Source organism: Diabrotica virgifera, chromosome 3 (genome assembly GCF_917563875.1).
Source record: "Diabrotica virgifera virgifera chromosome 3, PGI_DIABVI_V3a".
In the NCBI taxonomy this organism is placed as follows: Eukaryota; Metazoa; Arthropoda; class Insecta; order Coleoptera; family Chrysomelidae; genus Diabrotica; species Diabrotica virgifera.
In genome coordinates, this window is record NC_065445.1 from 224,715,210 (window position 1) to 224,734,784 (window position 19,575).

At 34.1% G+C, this 19,575-nt stretch overlaps 2 protein-coding genes across 2 annotated transcripts in view; both read left to right on the plus strand.

Annotated features, from left to right (window-relative positions):
* Positions 1 to 19,575, plus strand: part of LOC114331237 (FMRFamide neuropeptides) — a 486,333-nt gene that overhangs the window by 151,372 nt on the left and 315,386 nt on the right. The gene's annotated exons all lie outside the window — the stretch shown is intronic.
* On the plus strand, positions 7,469 to 8,228 carry LOC114332882 (peroxynitrite isomerase THAP4-like). Its single transcript, XM_028282666.2, has one exon. The coding sequence runs from the start codon at positions 7,602 to 7,604 to the stop codon at positions 8,118 to 8,120; it is 519 nt and encodes a 172-aa protein (XP_028138467.2). The 5' UTR covers positions 7,469 to 7,601; the 3' UTR covers positions 8,121 to 8,228.

Sequence of the window (19,575 nt, forward strand, 5' to 3'; positions counted from 1 at the left end):
AACAAATGTCTAATAAAATACAGAACGTTTAAGGTGATACAGTAGCGATCAACAGGTAGCAAAAACGCGTTCCAAGATTGCGGCTGTAATTTTGAATATTTTTTCGAGATATTTGGCACACGTATTCGTAATATAATAGAGAATGGCGGTACAGAGCCCAATGTGAAAAATATATTAATATGTGGAAATTACTCTGTAATTAAATACAATATTAAAAAAAAGGAGCCTATACCGCCATTAAGAAGAACAAAAAAATACACTTTTTTCAAATAAACTTTTTTATCCGATGCCTAGATTTTGTGTTATTTTGGAACTAGTAAAATTTTTTATTTCATTAGTAGTTCCAAAATGACACAAAATCTAGGCATCGGATAAAAAAGTTTATTTGAAGAATGTGTATTTTTTTGTTCTTCTTAATGGCGGTACAGGCTCGTTTTTTTAATATTGTATTTAATTACAGAGTAATTTCTACACATTAATATATTTTTCAAATTGGGCTCTGTACCGCCATTCTTTATTATATTACGAATAGGTGTGCCAAATATCTCGAAAAAATGTTCAAAATTACAGCCGCAATCTTGGAACGCGTTTTCGCTACCTGTTGATCGCTACTGTTTCCTCTTAATACAACTATGGTTCACACAATAGGTCTAATTTCGACAGAAAATTTAACAAATTTTTACTGGAGGATAAGAAATTCGTCTCCTCTTACAGAATCTTTTATCGATACAAATCTTTACCAACCTTATATTTTACAGCTACCAAAATTTCCTTTTTTCGAACATGACTTTGAAGTTCTGATAGACAAACCAACCATTATAATGCCATCTTATTCAGACTTGCCAACTTTAACAAATCTTATATTTAAATCCATACTAAACAAATTAGGGAAAAATTTAACAGTAATTTATACAGATGGATCAAAAACAGATGAAAGTACTGGTTTCGCATTTTTTGTTTCAAACAACAATTATGCAGAAAAATACCGAATTCCGGATAGTTGTTCTATTTTTACAGCCGAGGCTGCTGCCATACAGAAAGCACTAACTTGGCGTGCTTCTAATTATTGCGAGAACGTTGTAGTAGTCTCAGACTCTCAGGCAGTACTACAAGCTATTTTTAGCCATCCATTAGATAATTTCCAAAACTCCATTATTCTTGATATCAAAAAAACCTTACATAATCTAAAATCCACTAAAAAACAATTACTTTACTGTGGGTAAAGGACATAGTGAAGTGGTTGGAAACGAAATAGTGGATGGAATGGCAAAAAATACATCCGAGATACCAGAAATCAAAAACATATTCAACTTTAAAGACCTATTTTCTATTATCAGAAGTGTTGGCAGGGAAAGATGGAGGTCCAAATACGAATATGTTCAGCAGATATCAAGAAATCATTACTTTTCTATTCACCCATTATTACCCAAATGTATACCTCATTTTAACTACAATTATAACAAAGTACATTCCTCATTAATAACCGGGCTAAAACTTAACCATGGCCTTTTTCCAGAGCATCTATATAGGATTGGAATCTACGAAACTCCCTTCTGTTCGTGTAACCATGAGTCCATCGGGGATCTGAACCATGTACTCTTTGATTGTCTTAATCATAGGGATCAGACTCGAAACTTATATTTAGGTTTAATTAACCTTAACATTAGCCTTCCAGTTAGCATCAGCAATCTTTTATCTTATTCTGACAAATCTATATTTAATATCTTAATCAAGTTTATAAATGATTCTAAGATAAAAATTTAAACATATTTATAACAAAATTCTGTGGCAAAAAGACTCTTTGTCTAATGCCATCTCTTTCTCTCCACACACACACACACACACAAACACACACTAAGGTGGTGCGAAAAAAGTCAAGTTGATAATTCCTTGTCGCTATAGTGCGGAAAAGTTGCGATTGGTAATTACAAGAAAAACAAAAAAAGAATTATTCAAATCGGACTTTACCTTCCGATCTCGCAACAGGCCTAAAGATTATGAAAAAAATGAAATTTTACCTTTTTCCCAAAAATTTTTATTTATTCTTCGTGTAAGTTTTATTTACCGCTATAGTAAAATTTATTTACAGTTTGCATGGTATAGTAGTAGAAAAAATTGATTTACGCATTTAACGAAAAATTTGAAATTTTTGATGATTTTGATAAATTAAAAACATTTAGTTATCTCATTTTTCTGTTACATTGTGAAGCTCTTCGCTTGTTTAGATATTGTATGACAATATTTAAACAACCCAGGACTCAAAACGACGGGGTGGTTGCAGTTCTAGCTTCACACGCACCCTCTATCCAACCAACCAATGAGTGTATGTGTTTTACATAAGTACATTTCTTTTTTATCTGTTTGTGTCCAGTTCTTAAACATCAACTTTGTATTGTGATTTCTTGGTAAAATCTGGCAGCATGGACCTTGATTGAAATGTTTTCCTGATGAATCCATCTGCTGATTGGGGCCCACATACATTAGCATTAGACGATGCTTCCGTGGGCAACTTTAGACAGCGCTCGTCAGCTTGCATGTGGCAGGGATAGTTTTGTACATTCCAGTCTGGCATGTCTTCCGATGTAATGCAAGAAGTTATATCTTCATTTGAAAGTCTTCGAAGAATTGGTGGGGAAGATAGTTTTGTAACATTCCAGTCTATTATTTTAGTGTAGTCCTCTGTTTGAAAATTTAAAGTGGGGGAGATGAAATTTCTAATACTTTTGCTCTTGGCTTTAGTCTGTCCGGCTTTTAACACTCTTCTTGGCCCTAGCTCTCTATAATGTGTTTCCTTTCTCCCTACGACTTGAAAGTTTGAAGCACAGGACTAAACTAAAATAATAGACTGGAATGATGCAAAACTATCTTCTCCACCACTTCCTCGAAGAGTTTCAGATGAAGATATAACTCCATGTATTACATCGGGCGACATGTAAGACTGGAATGTATGTACAAAATTATCCCTGCCACAAGCCAGCTGATGAGCGGTGTCTAAAGTTGGCCACGGAAATATCGTCTAATACTAATGTATGTGGGCCTCAATCAAGAGATGGATGCATCAGGACAACTCTTAAATCAAGGTTCATGCTGCCAGATTTTATCAAGAAATCACAATGCAAAATTGGTGTTTAAGAGCTGGACACAAACAGATGAAAAAAATGTACATATGTAAATAATGTAAAAAACACACACTCATTGGTTGGTTGGAGACAAGGGTACGTGTGGAGCTAGAAGTGCAAACACCCACTCGTTTTGAGATCTGGGTTGTTTAAATATTGTCATAAAATATCTAAACAAGCGAAGAGCTTCACAATGTAACAAAAAAATGAGATGCAAAGTTCCATGCAAAGTTTAAATAAATTTTACTATAGCGATAAATAAAACGTACTCGAAGGATAAATAAAAATTTTTGAAAAAAAGGTAAAATTTCATTCTTTTCATAATGTTTAGGTCCGTTGCGGGATCGAAAGATAAAGTCCGATTTGAATAATTCTTTTTTTGTTTTTCTTGTAATTACCAATCGCAACTTTTCCGCACTATAGCGATACGGAATTATCAACTTGACTTTTTTCGCACCACCCTAACACACACACCATGTATACTGTTATGTTAATATTTCATGTATGGTTATTAGTATGGTATAACTAGACCCAAACCCAGACATCCAAAGTGAAAGTTATCCTTCAACACCAAATTGTTCTATATGGTGCATATATTCTTCAGTAAAAAGTAACACCATTTTGAGCGTCGGGTTTGGGAAAGAGGTGGGGGAGAAGTCGGCAAATTAGGAGTTTTTTAGGTTTTTCGTCACTATTTTTAAAACTATGTGGTTTAGCGTGAACAGTGTTTTTTAAAAAATGTTCCACATTCAATTTTAACCAAAAAAGGTCCTATACCCTATTCCACGAACATACGCCTGTTTTGGATTATTTCGACAACGAATATTTTACTGTGCAAAATAAGAAGAACGAAAGTAAATTGCAAATTACATTGTTGTTTATTGGAATAATTATTAGCGCCATTTACTTTCGTACTTCTTATGTTGCACAGTAAAATATTCGTTGTCGAATAATCCAAAACAGGCGTATGTTCGTGGAACGGCCCATATGCATAATCCTTCTAAAACAAACGGTTCCAAAGTTACCGAGGTAGTATAATTGAAAACCTTGGGACCAGAAGGGGACAAGCCACAATTTCGTCAAAAATGAGTTAAAGTAGAAATCGCACATTTTAAGACCATATTAATGTCCCAAACAGAAAATTTCAGCAGTTTTCTCATAGATGGCGCCGCTGTAGTTAAGCCCCGTTGTGTCACCATTACTTTATATTGCAACAGAAGGAGACAAGCCACAGTAGTAATCAACATGGCGGCGGAACATTCCCGTGGATGTAAACAGAAAATAGACTTTTCTGAGTTTGATTCTGAACACAGTGACCAAGATCCATTTTTAAATAAAAGCGAAGATGACAAAGACTATACACTATCCGGAAGTAGCAGCGATTGGAAAAATATAAGCTCAGGAACCGTAAGTTTATTTACTGTGTGGCTTGCCCTCTTGTTATATTTTTCGAACCTAAAAATATTAGGATTGTTCTAATGATTTTTTGTGGCTTATACCTTTTTAGTAAAATACCTACTTCATTATAGGGAAATGAATAGGTTTATACTCCACAGACTTCTCGAGTTCTCATGCCAACTCCAGAAAAGAAGGCGCCTTCTAGATGGAGACACAAGGATACCTAACGACATAAAAAATTAGCGCAAGACTAAAAAGAATCTAGTTTACGAATATGTATATAAATACAAAAGGGAAGAAAATAGAACCAAAAAATTAGGTGCACCTTGCGGTTGCAAAAAACAGTGTAGGCAGAAATTGGTGCTTGCCAACAAATTCTACCAAATACTGAGAATAATGAACCACTGGAAGACATTGAACATTTGGACGACTTTTTAGACATTGAAAATATTGACAACTGAATTATTTTATTGTTGCATTTTATGTTCATATTTCAGAATATAATTTTTTATACAAAAGGGGATAAGCCTCATATTTTTTCAAAAAATGTTCAAAAACTCAAAAATCGTTAAATAAACATTTGTGTTACTTTTATTGTGCATTTAATATCTTATTTCCAAACGATTATGAGCCTTACTACCAAGAAAATTTTAAAAATTGGATATCAGGATTTGAAAATAAGTTTAGAATGATGTTTTCTCCAAAATATTGTTTGGTGGCATGCCCCGTTCTGGTCCCAAGGTCTTCAATTGGTCCAAAAAGGCCTAACCCCGTCATTCAAAATAAAAGTTTTCCTCCAACACCAAATTGTTCTATATGGTCCACATATTGTTCAGTAAAAAGTTACACCATTTTACGTGTCGTGTTTGGGGATAGGTGGAGGGGAGAAATCGGAAATTTAGCAGTTTTTTTAAGTTTTTCGTCAATATTTCTAAACCTAAGCGGTTCTATACAAAAATGTTCTACATTAAATTTGAAAAGAAAAATAAACTAAAAAATAAAAATGTATACCATTTTTATTCAGTTGCAATGCGAAGGCAAAACAATCTTACTTTTCAATTAGAAAACGGAGTGCAATCCAATGGAGAACAAGCCTGCGCTCTCTCCGATGAGATTCCAATAAGAATCGAAAATCGCGATTCAGAGAGCTGGATTGCACTCCGTATTCTAATTGAAAAGTTAGATTGTTTTGCGTTCGCATTGCAACTGAATAAAAATGGTATACATTTTTATTTTATATCGTATTACTCCGTAGAGTAACTATGTGCATTTTCCGTTGGAACTTTACCAAGCTGCAGAAGGGGGATATGAATTGCATAGTGTAGAATTCCTTCCCTTTGTCTTCACTGCAGCATCCATTTGGCTTGCAAATTGTAGAAGCCTTGGAGGTGTCACCAGGAACGTGTACCAATAAGTTTTTCAATTTAAAAATCCTTTAGTAATATTTTCAATCTTTTTAATGTTGCTATTAGGATTGAAAAATTTTCATCTTTGAAAAATAAACTGTTCGAAAGATATTCATGTGACATTGTCCATAGAAAGTTCAGATTGGGTTTCTCCGTACCAGAGATCATATTGTAGAAGCCTCTTGGTAAGGTTGACGTTCCTTCTAGGGCTTATCAGTAACATACCACCGGCCAATGGAATAGCAAATTATATTTAGAAAACACAATCCTGCTAAAATATTATAATTTTTCCAAACAATATAAAAAATATGGAAAACCTCCACTTTACACTTTCCATAACTACGGAACCCTTAATTTAGAACAATTATGCATAGGAGCTTTTTCCTTTCAAATTGAATGTAGAATATTTTTGTATAAAATATTGTGCACGCTAAACCGCTTAGGTTTAGAAATATTGACGAAAAACGTAAAAAACTGCTAATTTACCGTCTTTTCCCCCACCTCCCCCTAAACCCGAAGATCAAAATAGTGTAACTTTTTACTGAAGAATATGTGGACCATATAGAACAATTTGTTGTTAATTGGTATGATAACCTTCACTTTCGATGTCTGGGTTATGCCTTTTTTTGATCAACTGTATCATCATACTATACTACTATACAGTGAGCACGTAAAGGTTGGAATAAATTAATTTTTTCATGAATGGGCAATTTTGGAAATAAATCCCGAAACAGGTCAATTTTTATTTTAAATTTACGACTTTTTGGCATAGCTATCACACTAGTGACGTCACCCATCTGGGCGTGATTTTTTTAAACTAGAATAGGGATCGTGTAGTAGCTCTTTTGGAAGGTAATTTAATTCTCCATTCATTAATATAAACATTAACATATTTATTTTTACATGGTGCCCAAAAAAATTTTAATTCAATTTATTAACATAAAAAGAAAAATGTGTGTTAATTATTTAATTCAAAATACATCTTACTACTACCAGGAAACAGGAAAAAATGTTTATTTGATAAATAAATATTGTTTTTTGCTTAAATTCTGCAGCCACCCACCTGCCTCTTGACAGTTTGAACATTTAATTTAAGCGAAATACAATGATTATTTTTCAAATAAACATTTTTTTCTGTTTTCTGAGAGCAGTAAAATGTATTTTGAATTAAATAAATTACATACGTTCTTCTTTTTATGTCAATAAATTTAATTCAAAATTTTGTTTTTGGACACATTACCTCTCAGAACTACCTTTCAACTGAGATATACGAGGACCCCTAATCTCATTTTTAAAAATATTATCGATAACGTCACCACGCCCAGATGGGTGACCTCACTTTTATGATCTATATGCTAAAAAGTCGTAATTTAAAAATAAAAATTGACCTGTTTCAGAGATTTTTTCTAAAGTCGTCCATTAATTGTCGAGAAAATGAATTTATTCCAACTTTTACGTGCTCACTGTATATGTATCATAAGATATTTTTAAATAAACATAATTTGAACGGTAGTTACTTATTTGACAAATGTATTTGTCATTTCATTTATGTACTGTCATTTCAAATTATTTTTATTTATGTTAACTTAAAATACCTCATAATTCCATAAATTCAATGTACTAATTAGTTTTAGTTCTAAAATTATTAAATTACTTGTATTATTAAATTAGTTGTACAATGGCAGCAAAAGTAGCAGATGTACTAAAACCTGTTTCCTGGTTAATTGGAACATGGAAATCCGTTAATGCTTGTTCTATGTTTCCAACTATGAAAGAACCTATAAAATACCACGAACTTTTAACATTTTCTATAATTGGTGAGCCTTTTCTGATATATAATTCAATAACATGGGATGATAAAAATACGAAATACATGCATATAGAAGGCGGCCACTTAAGAATAATGGAAGATGGATGTAGTGTCTCCTTGTTAACATCGCAAAATTTTGGAATTTGTTCCGTGGAAGATGGTAAGGTTGAAAACAATTCTATAAAGTTTGATGCATCTGTTATATCCCATTCGAAATTCTGCCCAAAGAAGGTATGTGGAATTAGAAGGTGTTTTTGTTTAAATAAAGAAGGGAAATTGGAATATACAATGTGTTTGCAAACACCAGAAGTACCACTTACTAAACATTTAATAGTCTGTTATGAAAAGTTAAATACCAAAACCAAAAACCAAAAGAAGAAGTGTTAAATATTCCTCACAATATTTTTTATATTACTGTATTACTTTTTTTTGTTTTCAGACAATACTTATTTTTCTTTCCTATTTCTTTCTCTAAATAAAATATTTTATATTCAATGGTTAATATAAAATCTACAGTATCAAGAGTAACTAAACGAAAGTAAATAAACTCTAAAGAGTTGGAAGATGGTAGCGAAAAAACTGATATAGTGACAGAAATTGACGAGGTAGATGAAGTGTTGCAAGTGATGGTGAGATCAGTAATCAATCGTCTAAATACTGTAGTCTAAAATATGTCTACAGATGGTAGTATGTGTTCAAAAGTTCCACTTGCTATGAGGTTTCTTTTTCATAAAATGTAATATACAAAATGTTTTAACAGATTCGACAAGATATAGTTCTCAGTGGATAACCATAAAAGAAGCTTTTAATTATTTTTTTTTTCAAAATAAAAGAAGCTTTTGAATTATTTTTTTTGCAAAATAATATGAATGTCATTTTATTAGAGATGAATAGAAAAGCCGAATAATAATATGAACAAATTGGAAAGCTTTTTCTTCTTTGTGCAAGGACAACCGGAATCATTTATTGGTTTGCTTATTATTTTTGGAGCCTGGCACGCTGATAATGAGCCAATATATATGTTGTGGGGACAAGATTTAAGTTTATGTCGTTATGTACTATCACCCACTATGTCTCACAACAAATGTAATTAGTCTATGTGCTTTCTAAGATTTGACCATTTTGAAACAAAATACGAAAGAAAACGCACAGGTAAAATTTGTCACAATCAGAGATGTCTGTTGGTTTTGTATCAAATTATAAGAAATCTTTAAATCCATCTAAACATTTGTATGTGGATGAAAACTTAGTCCCATTCCGAGATAAGTTTCCTTTTAGGGTTTACATGAAGAGTAAGCCGAACAAGAACGGTTTCCAAATTTGAGGATTAGCTGATTGTAGGGTCAATATTATAAAATTTATACTTTTAGGCAAAGTAGGTAATACATTTGAGAAAGGGCATGGACCTAGCAAAGCAGGTTTTACCAAAACCAAACAGGAAAATGGGACCTTTTACCAGTATTGACTTAGTCGATAAGAATTTAGATAAAAATATTAGCTTCTGTGGAACACTGCATAAAAATAAACCTTATATTCCAAAAAAGACTACTACGAGATATTTTTCCAACTACGAAAGAACCTGTAAAATACAAAAAACTTTTATCATTTTTTACTATTGGTGACCCTTTTCTTATACAGTATATCAATTTGAAAAGGCGCCACCCTCTATAATTTGGTCCCTATAGAAAATCGAAAAAATATTGAAAAACACGTCAAATTTAGTTGTGAAGGGGAACATTTTAGAATAGTTTTCAACAAATTACATCAACTCTCTAGCGGGGGCAGACACAAACCCCAAAATATTTAATGAAAAGGGGGGTTGAGTGATACCTCATTTTAAAGAAAGTTCAACTACCTTTACAAAAATTCCACATACATTATATTTTTTTCAGTACTTTTGGAAAAATCTGGACCCAATACTAGGATGGGCCGTTGAGTAATGTGTTTTAATTTTGTTCTTTTAATTAAGTTTCCTGACCCCAGAAAAGATGTATGATAAGATAACTTACTTCACAGTGTTTTGTTTTATAATTAATTTTATTTTTTTCCACTGCCACAGAGCTGTATAAGAATGAGATTTTTACGAAAAAATCTAATCATCTAATAAATGTCAAAATCGTTTTTTTTTATTTATTATGGTCTCCTGAGCCAAAAAATGTATTTGATAAAATAACTGCCATCATAGTATGTATTTTGGCCGATAAATAATTTTTCCCACTACCACAGAGCTATATAAAACTAGGGATTTTTCAAAATAACTATATTTTTTGTATGGTAGATTTCTTTTGCATACAAAATATTAAATTGTGCTAAAGCTGACTTTGGTTTGAACACAAAAAGTAAACGAAAATGCGCCCTCTCAACCGCTTGTGTTCGACAAGTGTACGCTGTTACATATGCCAAAAGACTGGTGCCGAGATTTTCAACAACTTCCCTTAGATGCCAAAAGACTGGTGCCGAGATTTTCAACAACTTCCCTTAGTTGGTCTTTTGATAGCTTCATAGCTACACGAGGCTCTGTTCATAAAACTTCTTGACAGTCGATAATCTCAAAGTATTCCTTAGCGCAAAAAATAATAATTCTGTTACTACGAAATATCGCTTATCTTTGTAATTTAATTATATCCTTTTAAACATTGTTTAAAATCCCAGTTGTCTTATGAGTTTGCGTTTACCAAATAGCATAATCAAAATAATATTCTCTGGACTGCCAAAGTATCCCCTTCCTTGATTATTTTTGTAGATTAAATATTTTAATTCTGGTAGTAAGAAGAGGTCTGCCCGCAGAGTCTTATTGTCTTTAATATAAGTCTTGCACCATAAAGTCATGATGGTTGAGTCTTAATGCAAAACCACATGGGCACATACACTTTTATTATAAAATGGCTTAGTATTTGTAAATTTTCCGAAGGGTTTCCGATTTCTACATATTTATAACCGAAACATACGGGAAGCAGTGGTAAGCCAACCAGAATGAACCATTTTCCCAGGCTATCTCTTAGAAAGTTGTTCTGAACAAACACCACTTTCTGTTTTGACAAATATCGTACAGGAATTCTTGATATGTACTAAGATCGTCACTGCGGAAATCCTCAGCTGATGATTATATTTTTGAAAATGAAGCTAAGATAGAGTTTCGCAAGCATGCAGTCGTTCTCCAAGAGGCCCGAAAATGCACGTGGTCCACTGGTACTTCTATCCAGTTGTTCAAATAGAAGAATTATAGGCAACCTGTTGGCAGACAAACCACTGCAGGGACCTTTCAATTTTATTCTCCAGTAGGTAACAATATAATGGATCCTTTAATGGTATTTATGGCAGTACCGTTCAGTACAGAAGCGTTGACGTCCAAGGTTACTTTATTTTAGAAGTGAAGTAATGATTGGTAATATTAACTTTTTTACACTATCATATATATTATTTGAGTATTTCATCGCGTTTTTTGAAGTAGGTTTCTAAATTAATTTTTGTCTCTTTATTATTTGGTGGCGACATACCCAAATAAATTATACGTTAGTATATCACGTAAGTATACATGAATCACCCACAACAATACAGATTTTATTTAAACTTTTTTTGGGGTACAAAATAAATAACCCTGATGTTTCAAAAATTAGATAATAAAAAAATATGAAGATCTATGTTTGAAAAAGTTAATTTTTTTTTATTTTTTCCACTGTCACAAAGACGTTTTATATTAAAATAATATAGAGCCTTTGTGGCAGTGGAGAAAAATATTTTTAACTACTCATTTTGGGCTCAAAATTTGTGTTTTAGTACAACGCAGCTTTTTTGACCTCAGGTGATGTTATTTTACAGAAAAAATTTTTTCGGCCCTACTCAATACCCCTAAAATATTTGGAGATCTAAACTCGATACCTAATATCTTGACGGTTTTACTTGATATTCCCAATACTCCAACGAAATACTTAAAATACTCCAATTCTCTAACAAAAAAAAAATCAATCTGTTCAATACTCCAAAAAAAATTTTTGCAGTTCTGAAGTCAATACTACTTAATATCTGTACGTTTTACTTGATTTTTCCCAAGGTGCTGAAAAAAATATAAAGGTATGGAAAAAAGTATCTGATTATAGGGCATTAAGACAACGCAACTAACTGAGAAAAAATATTAAATTGGCTTGTAGTGTAGGAAACAGAGGTTGAACCTTGCAAAATGGACACAAGTCCGGTTTTATTTTTTTTCTGGCATATCAAGGGGTGCTTATTATAAGACTAACTTTTTCTGAAAAAATTTCGCCCCGGAACCCCCCTTTTCACCCCTTTAAAGGGGGTAATTTATGGTTTTTGCAGAACGTAGCCCTTCCTGTACCTTTTACAAAAAATTTCTTTTATAGAAATATGAAGAGGACTATATTTTCTACGATTTATTTCCGACAGCATCTCTCTATCATCCACCGTTTAGCAAGGGTGGCGCCCCAAAATTGACAAGTTTTTAAAAAAGATGTTTTTAAAAAATATATATTTTTCCCTAACTGTAACGGAAATTAAAAAGAAATGCTGCGTAAACTATTCACAAATAGATGATTGATTTTTTGGTATAGGTTTCACTTAAGGATAATTGCCCTTTTTTTAATTACAGGGTGTTACATTTTAAAAAACCCCTTTTTATACCATCTGAACCGTTTATGCTAGAGTAAAAAGACTTTCAGCGATTACCCATGTACCGGTGTTATTTACAAATTTGTATAATGCACCCCCATTTTTTCCCCGGAACCACCAAAAAAAAAAAAGAAGAATTAATAAATAAAGTGATTTTCTTGGAATCCTTCACACACAATGCCCTTCATTAATATGCTTCATATATCGTTTTGTGCAAGTTACTATTACCCATGCATGGACACTAAAAGCGATTTCCTAGTGCAACCCCTGTAGCCAAAAATAATAAATAAAATGGGGGGTTGAAATTTTTTTTTTGTTTTTTGCTTTTTGATCCATATGTGCATATGCTTCATCAATAGTGCTTTTCAAAAATATATATGGTTATTGCAACATCCTTGCGCAAACCACCCCTATCCTTGAAAATATACTGCAGAAACTACCCCTATACCTTATCCAGCATGTTTTTACGATTTTCTCATTACCTATTCATTTTTTTTAAACAAAACTTATACAAGGTTAAAGACCACTATTTACTCTAAAGATTAGGTCCTATTCATTTTTTTCGTTTAAGCAACCGTTACGGCACAGTGGCGCCGTAAACCTCATATATGCTTTGACGGGATCCAGTTTTTGTATATTTTTTCGTCATCTGTTTGTTTTATTGATAAAATACTTATGTAAAAAAAAAACAACACAGTGTAACCTACAAATCATGACCTATGCACATTTTACATTCTTTGCTCCCCAAAGCTACAGTGGTGCCCCAAAATAAATTTTTTCATATTTTCGCCACCTACACGCATTTTATTGCGTTAATGCTACCTTAATAGCACAATATTCACCCCTAAGTGGTCGCTATGCAGTGGCGGATCTAGGGAGGGTGATGGGGGCGATCACCCCCACCCCTCTCAAACCAAGTGATATTATATTTGAAGATTATAAAATTATTCATTTATTTTTATAGAAATACTTATATTATATTAATATTATTTTTATAAGAATGACCTTTTATGCTTTAGCGACAGTGGCGGATCCAGCATCGTTAAGAGGGGGGTGCCAATTGGTTAAATTTCTATAAAAATAAATGAATATTTTTATAATCTTTGAATATAATATTACTTGGTTTGAGAGGGGGGGAAGTGATCACCCCCATCACCCCTCCCTGGATCCGCCAATGCGTAGCGACCACCTAAGGGTAAATATTGTGCTGTTAAGGTAGCATTAATGCAATAAAATACATGTAGGTGGCGAAAATATGCAAAAATTTATTTTGGGCCACCACTGTGGCTTTGGGGGGCAAAGAATGTAAAATGTGCATAAGTCATAATTTGTAGGTTACACTGTGTTGTTTTATTTTGCATAAATACTTTATCAATAAAACGAACAGATGACGAAAAAAAAAACAAAAACTGGAGCCCGCCAAAGCATATATGAGGTTTACGGCGCCACTGTGCCGTAACGGTTGCTTATACGAAAAAATGAATACGACATAATTTTTAGAGTAAATAGTGGTCTTTAACCTTGTATAAGTTTTGTTTAAAAAGAATACATAGGTAATGAGAAAATCGTAAAAGCATGCTCGCCAAGGGATAGAGGTAGTTTCTGCAGTATATTTTCAAGGATAGGGGTGGTTTTCGCAGAGATGTTGCAATAACCATATATATTTTTCAAAAGCACTATTGATGAAGCATACGCCCATATGGATCAAAAAGCAAAAAAAAAAAAAATTTCAACCCCCCATTTTATTTATTTTTTTTTGCTACAGGGGTTGCACTAGGAAATTGCTTTTGGTGTCCATGCATGGGTAATAATAACGTGCACAAAATTATATATGAACCATATTAATAAAGGGCATTGTGTGTGAAGGATTCCAAGAAAATATATTTATTTATTGATTCTTCTTTTTTTTGGGGTGGTTCCGGGGAAAAAATGGGGATGCATTATACAAATTTGTAAATAGCACCAGTACATGGGTAATCGCTGAAAGTTTTTTTACTCTAGCATAAACGGTTCAGATGGTATAAAAAGAGGTTTTTTAAAATGTAACACCCTGTAATTAAAAAAAGGGGCAATTACCCTTAAGTGAAACCTATACCAAAAAATCAATCATCTATTTGTGAATAGTTTACGCAGAATTTCTTTTTAATTTCCGTTACAGTTAGGGAAAAATATATATTTTTTAAAAACATCTTTTTTAAAAACTTGTCAATTTTGGGGCGCCACCCTTGCTAAACGGTGGATGATAAAGAGATGCTGTTGGAAATAAATCGTAGAAAATATAGTCCTCTTCATATTTCCATAAAAGAAATTTTTTGTAAAAGGTACAGGAAGGGCTACGTTCTGCAAAAACCATAAATTACCCCCTTTAAAGGGGTGAAAAGGGGGGTTCCGGGGCGAAATTTTTTCAGAAAAAGTTAGTCTTATAATAAGCATCCCTTGATATACTAGAAAAAAAATAAAACCGGACTTGTGTCCATTTTGCAAGGTTCAACCTTTGTTTCCTACACTATTGTATGTCCAAGAGAATAACATGTAACCACATGTTTGTGATAGACCCGTAAGCACTATGGCTAGTTTGTCTGTAAATTTTTGCCGAAAAAAAGTTTATTTTTAGATGATCTGGGGAGATATTTCAACGATGTAATTACAAGATTATAAAAGCAGGTTCATATCTTAGATTAAATCAACAGTTTATTTAATCTCAGTTCATGAAAAATAATAGATTCTTAACGGCATAAACTAAAACAGTTGATTCTAAAAAATAACAATTTTATAATTTTAAATATTTTAAATTAAATTTTCATCACTATCCGTACATTTTCTACAATTCTTGACACAATCAGTTTTTTCAAATTTAAAAATAATGTGAATTGTAGATTTTGTTGGTATAGTTATATAGAATATGTTCATTTTTCAACAAAATAACCACGTTTTTAGACGGTTTTTCGCAAATAACTCAAGACATAGGCATTTTGTCGAAAAAAATATTCTTAGTAAAACTATAGCCTATAAAAAAGTGACAAAAACGGTGTATATATTAGGTCTCTATACCTAGCAAAAGCAGAGTTATAGCTAATAAAATATAGGTTTATATTCAAAAAATTCCAAATAGAATAATTCAACGTGAAATATCCGAATAATGAAGCACCCTTGGGGAAAACACATTACAATTTTATAAAGTATTTAAAAAAAGCTTTATTTCTGTTTTAAAAAAAATTCTAGCATCAAATGTAAGCAAGTTAGGCTCAAAATAAAGTTGGTCATTTTTGTTTTGGCAAAAAAAATTATGTAGATCACCCCCCAATTAGCCACTTAAATGAAATTAATTGTTACCGCTTCACAAATTAATTTACTTATGTTGTGTTTGATCAGTAAGTTTCATCAATTCAAAGTGCTTATTTTTGAAAAAATATCTGCTTGTTTCCACTGCGTTGCTTCACCAGAAATGAAATTAGAAAACTATAGGTTCTTCCAAGTTGTGCGTTACCTTTTTCGCTTTCCGGTGACCAAATTTTTATATATGTGCTTGTTTCAACTGCGTTGCTTCACCAGAAACGAAGTTAGAAAACTTTAGGCTCTTCCAAGTTGTGCGTTACCTTTTTCGCTTTATGGTGACCCAATTATAATATATCTGTTTGTTCCTACTGCGTCGCTTCACTAGAAACAAAGTTAGAGAACTATAGGTTCTTCCAAGTTGTGCGTTACCTTTTTCGCTTTCCGGTGACATAATTATAATATATCTGCTTGTTCCAACTCCGATGTTTCACCAGAAACGAAGTTAGAAATCTATAGGCTCTTCAAAGTTGTGCGTTACCTTTTTTGCATTTCGGTGACACAATTATAATACATCTGCTTGTTCCAACTCCGTTGCTCCACCAGAAACGAAGTTAGAAAACTATAGGTTCTTTCAAGTTGTGCGTTACCTTTTTCGCTTTCCGGTGACACAATTATAATACATCTGCTTGTTTCAACTCCATTGCTTCACCAGAAACGAAGTTAGAAAACTATAGGCTCTTCCAAGTTGTGCGTTACCTTTTTTGCTTTCCGGTGACAAAATTATAATATATCTGCTTGTTCCAAGTGCGTTGCTTCACCAGAAACAAAGTTAAATATTTAATTTTTGGATGTTTTTCTGATATTGATAACGATTTCCGAAGTGAAAGTCGAAACGTCAAGTAAACCGAAGTGAAATCCAAAGTTGATTTCAAACTCGAATTGTGGCTTATGCCCAAATAAAATAGTAAATCTTATTTTGTATTTCTCGCGGCGGTAAGAAGACAACAATGATATGACTTTTTTTACATTGGTCCGCATGTATATTTTTTATTTCAGTTTCTATTTCCCTTCAGATATCGGCTTTAAGTTGTTTTTTTAAATGGTCCTTTGTTGAGGATCCTACAATAATGACTGTTCTCGGTAAACATCAATAAGTTTGATATTTCCTTCCGACAGTTCTGACCACTTAATTACTAACGAATATTCAACTCAGGCGCGCCAAAACCAACAAACCACTCACAAACCCGTCCAAATACGTATTGCGAACCATCAAAGCGTTTGTCGAAAAACCGACAGAAGTTAGATCGTGGTACGCCGTGTGCGTGCCGTTTGTGCGCCACTTGAAAACACGTACTAATCTGACGAACATGCTGCGCGCGAGCGGCTCGCACACCGAGCGGAGCGCATATTATGTATACTTGCCTTAAGGTTCTCCAACCATTCTGTGGAACTTATTTCGACTATCTTTATCATAAATTGATATTATAAATATAATCATCCGCAAATAATACATTTTTCCAATCGTCTATTCTACAATTGACTTGTTCACAGGGAAATTCAAGTCCGCGTCTTGTGTGAGCAGGAGTAATTATTAATGGCCTCATTGCTGAATTGCAAACTATGAAACCTGTTGTCTTAACCTTCCTCGAATAGTAGAAATGCTGATTTATGATCCTTGGGATTCCTGTAAGCGCATTTCTTGAGCATTCTAGCAGTTTGCGTCCAGATGCCTAATGCAAGAATACTGAGAACGCGATCTTCTCTAACTATTGCCTTCCTTTTGGCACTCTTATCGAGTCCCTATTAATGACATCGGTTCGTAAGAAATCGTGGCTTTGGCAGAGCCAGTCTAGCTTCTCGGTACACGTAATAATTCTTCTCTTCTTCAGTGCCTTATCCCGTCCGGATGTTGGCGATCATCAAGGCTATCATTGTTTTGTTGACTGCTTTGCGAAACAGCTCCGCGGAGGTTATCCCAAACCATTGTCGGAGGTTTTTCAACCACAAGATACGACGGCGTCCCGGTCCTCTCCTGCCAAAAATTTTCCCCTTTATGACGAGTTGAAGAACTCGATATTTTTCTTCGTTCCGCATCACGTGGCCAAGGTACTCAAGCTTACGTTGTTTTACTAAATTAAGCACTTCTTTTTCTTTTTTCATGCGCTGTAGGACCTCAATGTTGGTGACAAGGTCCACATAAGATATTTTTAGTATCCTCCTGTAGATCCACATCTCGAAGGCTTCAATCCGCTTTTCAGTGGCTTGCGTCAGTGTCCAGGCTTCAACTCCATACAGTAGCACTGGAAGAAAGTAGCACCTGACTATCCGCATCTTGGTTCCCAAACTGAGATCACTGCAGCACAGCAAGAATCTAAGCTTGATAAATGTAGACCGTGCCATTTCAATTCTGGATCTAATCTCTTGAGCGTGGTCCCATTGTGAGTTGAGGGTAGTTCCGAGGTAAGTGAATCTGTCGACTCTCTGGATCTCTTCGCTATCTGCCATTAGTGCCCCGGGATCTAAATTTACACGGCTAACAACCATGAATTTAGTTTTCTTAATATTAAGGTTCAGTCCGTATGTTACGCTCACAGTTCTCACACGATCTAGTAAGGCCTGTAGATCATTTATGCTGGTTGCTAGTAATACAGCGTCATCGGCGTAGCGGATATTATTGATGTGTTCACCGTTCACTCGGATTCCCATCTCTAGGTTTGTGAGGGCTTCAGTAAAAATTTCCTCAGAGTATATATTGAAAAGATTCGGCGAGAGCAGACAGCCCTGCCTTACTCCTCGCATGATCTTCACTTGGTCGGTCAACTGGTTTTCGACTTTGACTTGAGCACGCTGGTTCCAGTATAAATTCATGATGATCCGAATGTCCTTCTCATCTAATCCTACTCTTTGTAGGGCGGTGACCATCTTCTGGTGCTGGCAACGGTCAAATGCCTTGATCTATTCAATAAAACAAGCATAGACATCACAACTAACATCGCGGCATGTCTGAAGTAGATCTTGTAAGGTGAAAAGTGCTTCACGTGTACCCATGGAATCGCGCAATCCAAATTGCATTTCACCGACATTTTCCTCGCATTTCTTGTAAATTCTGGCATGTATGATTTTAAGAAAAATCTTAAGTTAATAGACTCATAGGGCTGATAGTCCGGAAATCTTCGATTTCCGGAGTTTATGAGGAGGTGTGTGTTTCTCCTCTGGTATTGACCAATGGCTTCTCGAATCTCTCGGCTAATATTTATATGATCGTGTTTCACTTGGAGCTCCTCGATTAATTTACATTTTTCTTGCATCCATGTCTCCTTGGCTCTTCGTATTTCTTTTTTAATTGTTTGGTTGATTTCTTGGTATTTATTCGCGTCCCTGTTCTTCATTAATCTCCTTTGATCCATCATCTGCAGAATGTTATCAGTCATCCATTCTTTATTTTTTACTCTTGTTTTCTTTCCCAGATGTTCTTTTCCCGCATTCAGCACGACGTCTTTGATATAACTCCATTTTTGTTCTACACTCTGTTCTTGTTGTTTAGCGGTTTCTAGTTTTACTCTCATTACATCTCTTACGTTCTGATGAACTACGGTGTCTTTTAGAGTGTCATAATCCAGGTTCTGTTTAGGCTTACTTTTGATGAGTTTCTTTAGTTTGAGTTCTACCTGGCCCACTAATGGGTTGTGGTCCGATGAGACGTCTGCTCCTGGGTAGTCTTCACCGAAGTCAAGCTGTTCTTGAACCTTTTGTTAATGAGAATAAAGTCTATCTGGTTTCTGATAATATTGCTGGCTGTATCTGCAGGTGATTTCCATGTGTAAAGTCATCTCAGGGAAGTCTAAACCACGTGTTAGCAATGGTAAAATCTTCTTCCCGGCAAAATTGGATAAGTCGGTCTCCCCTTTCGTTTTTATTGCCTAAGCCGTGTTGCCGACAATGT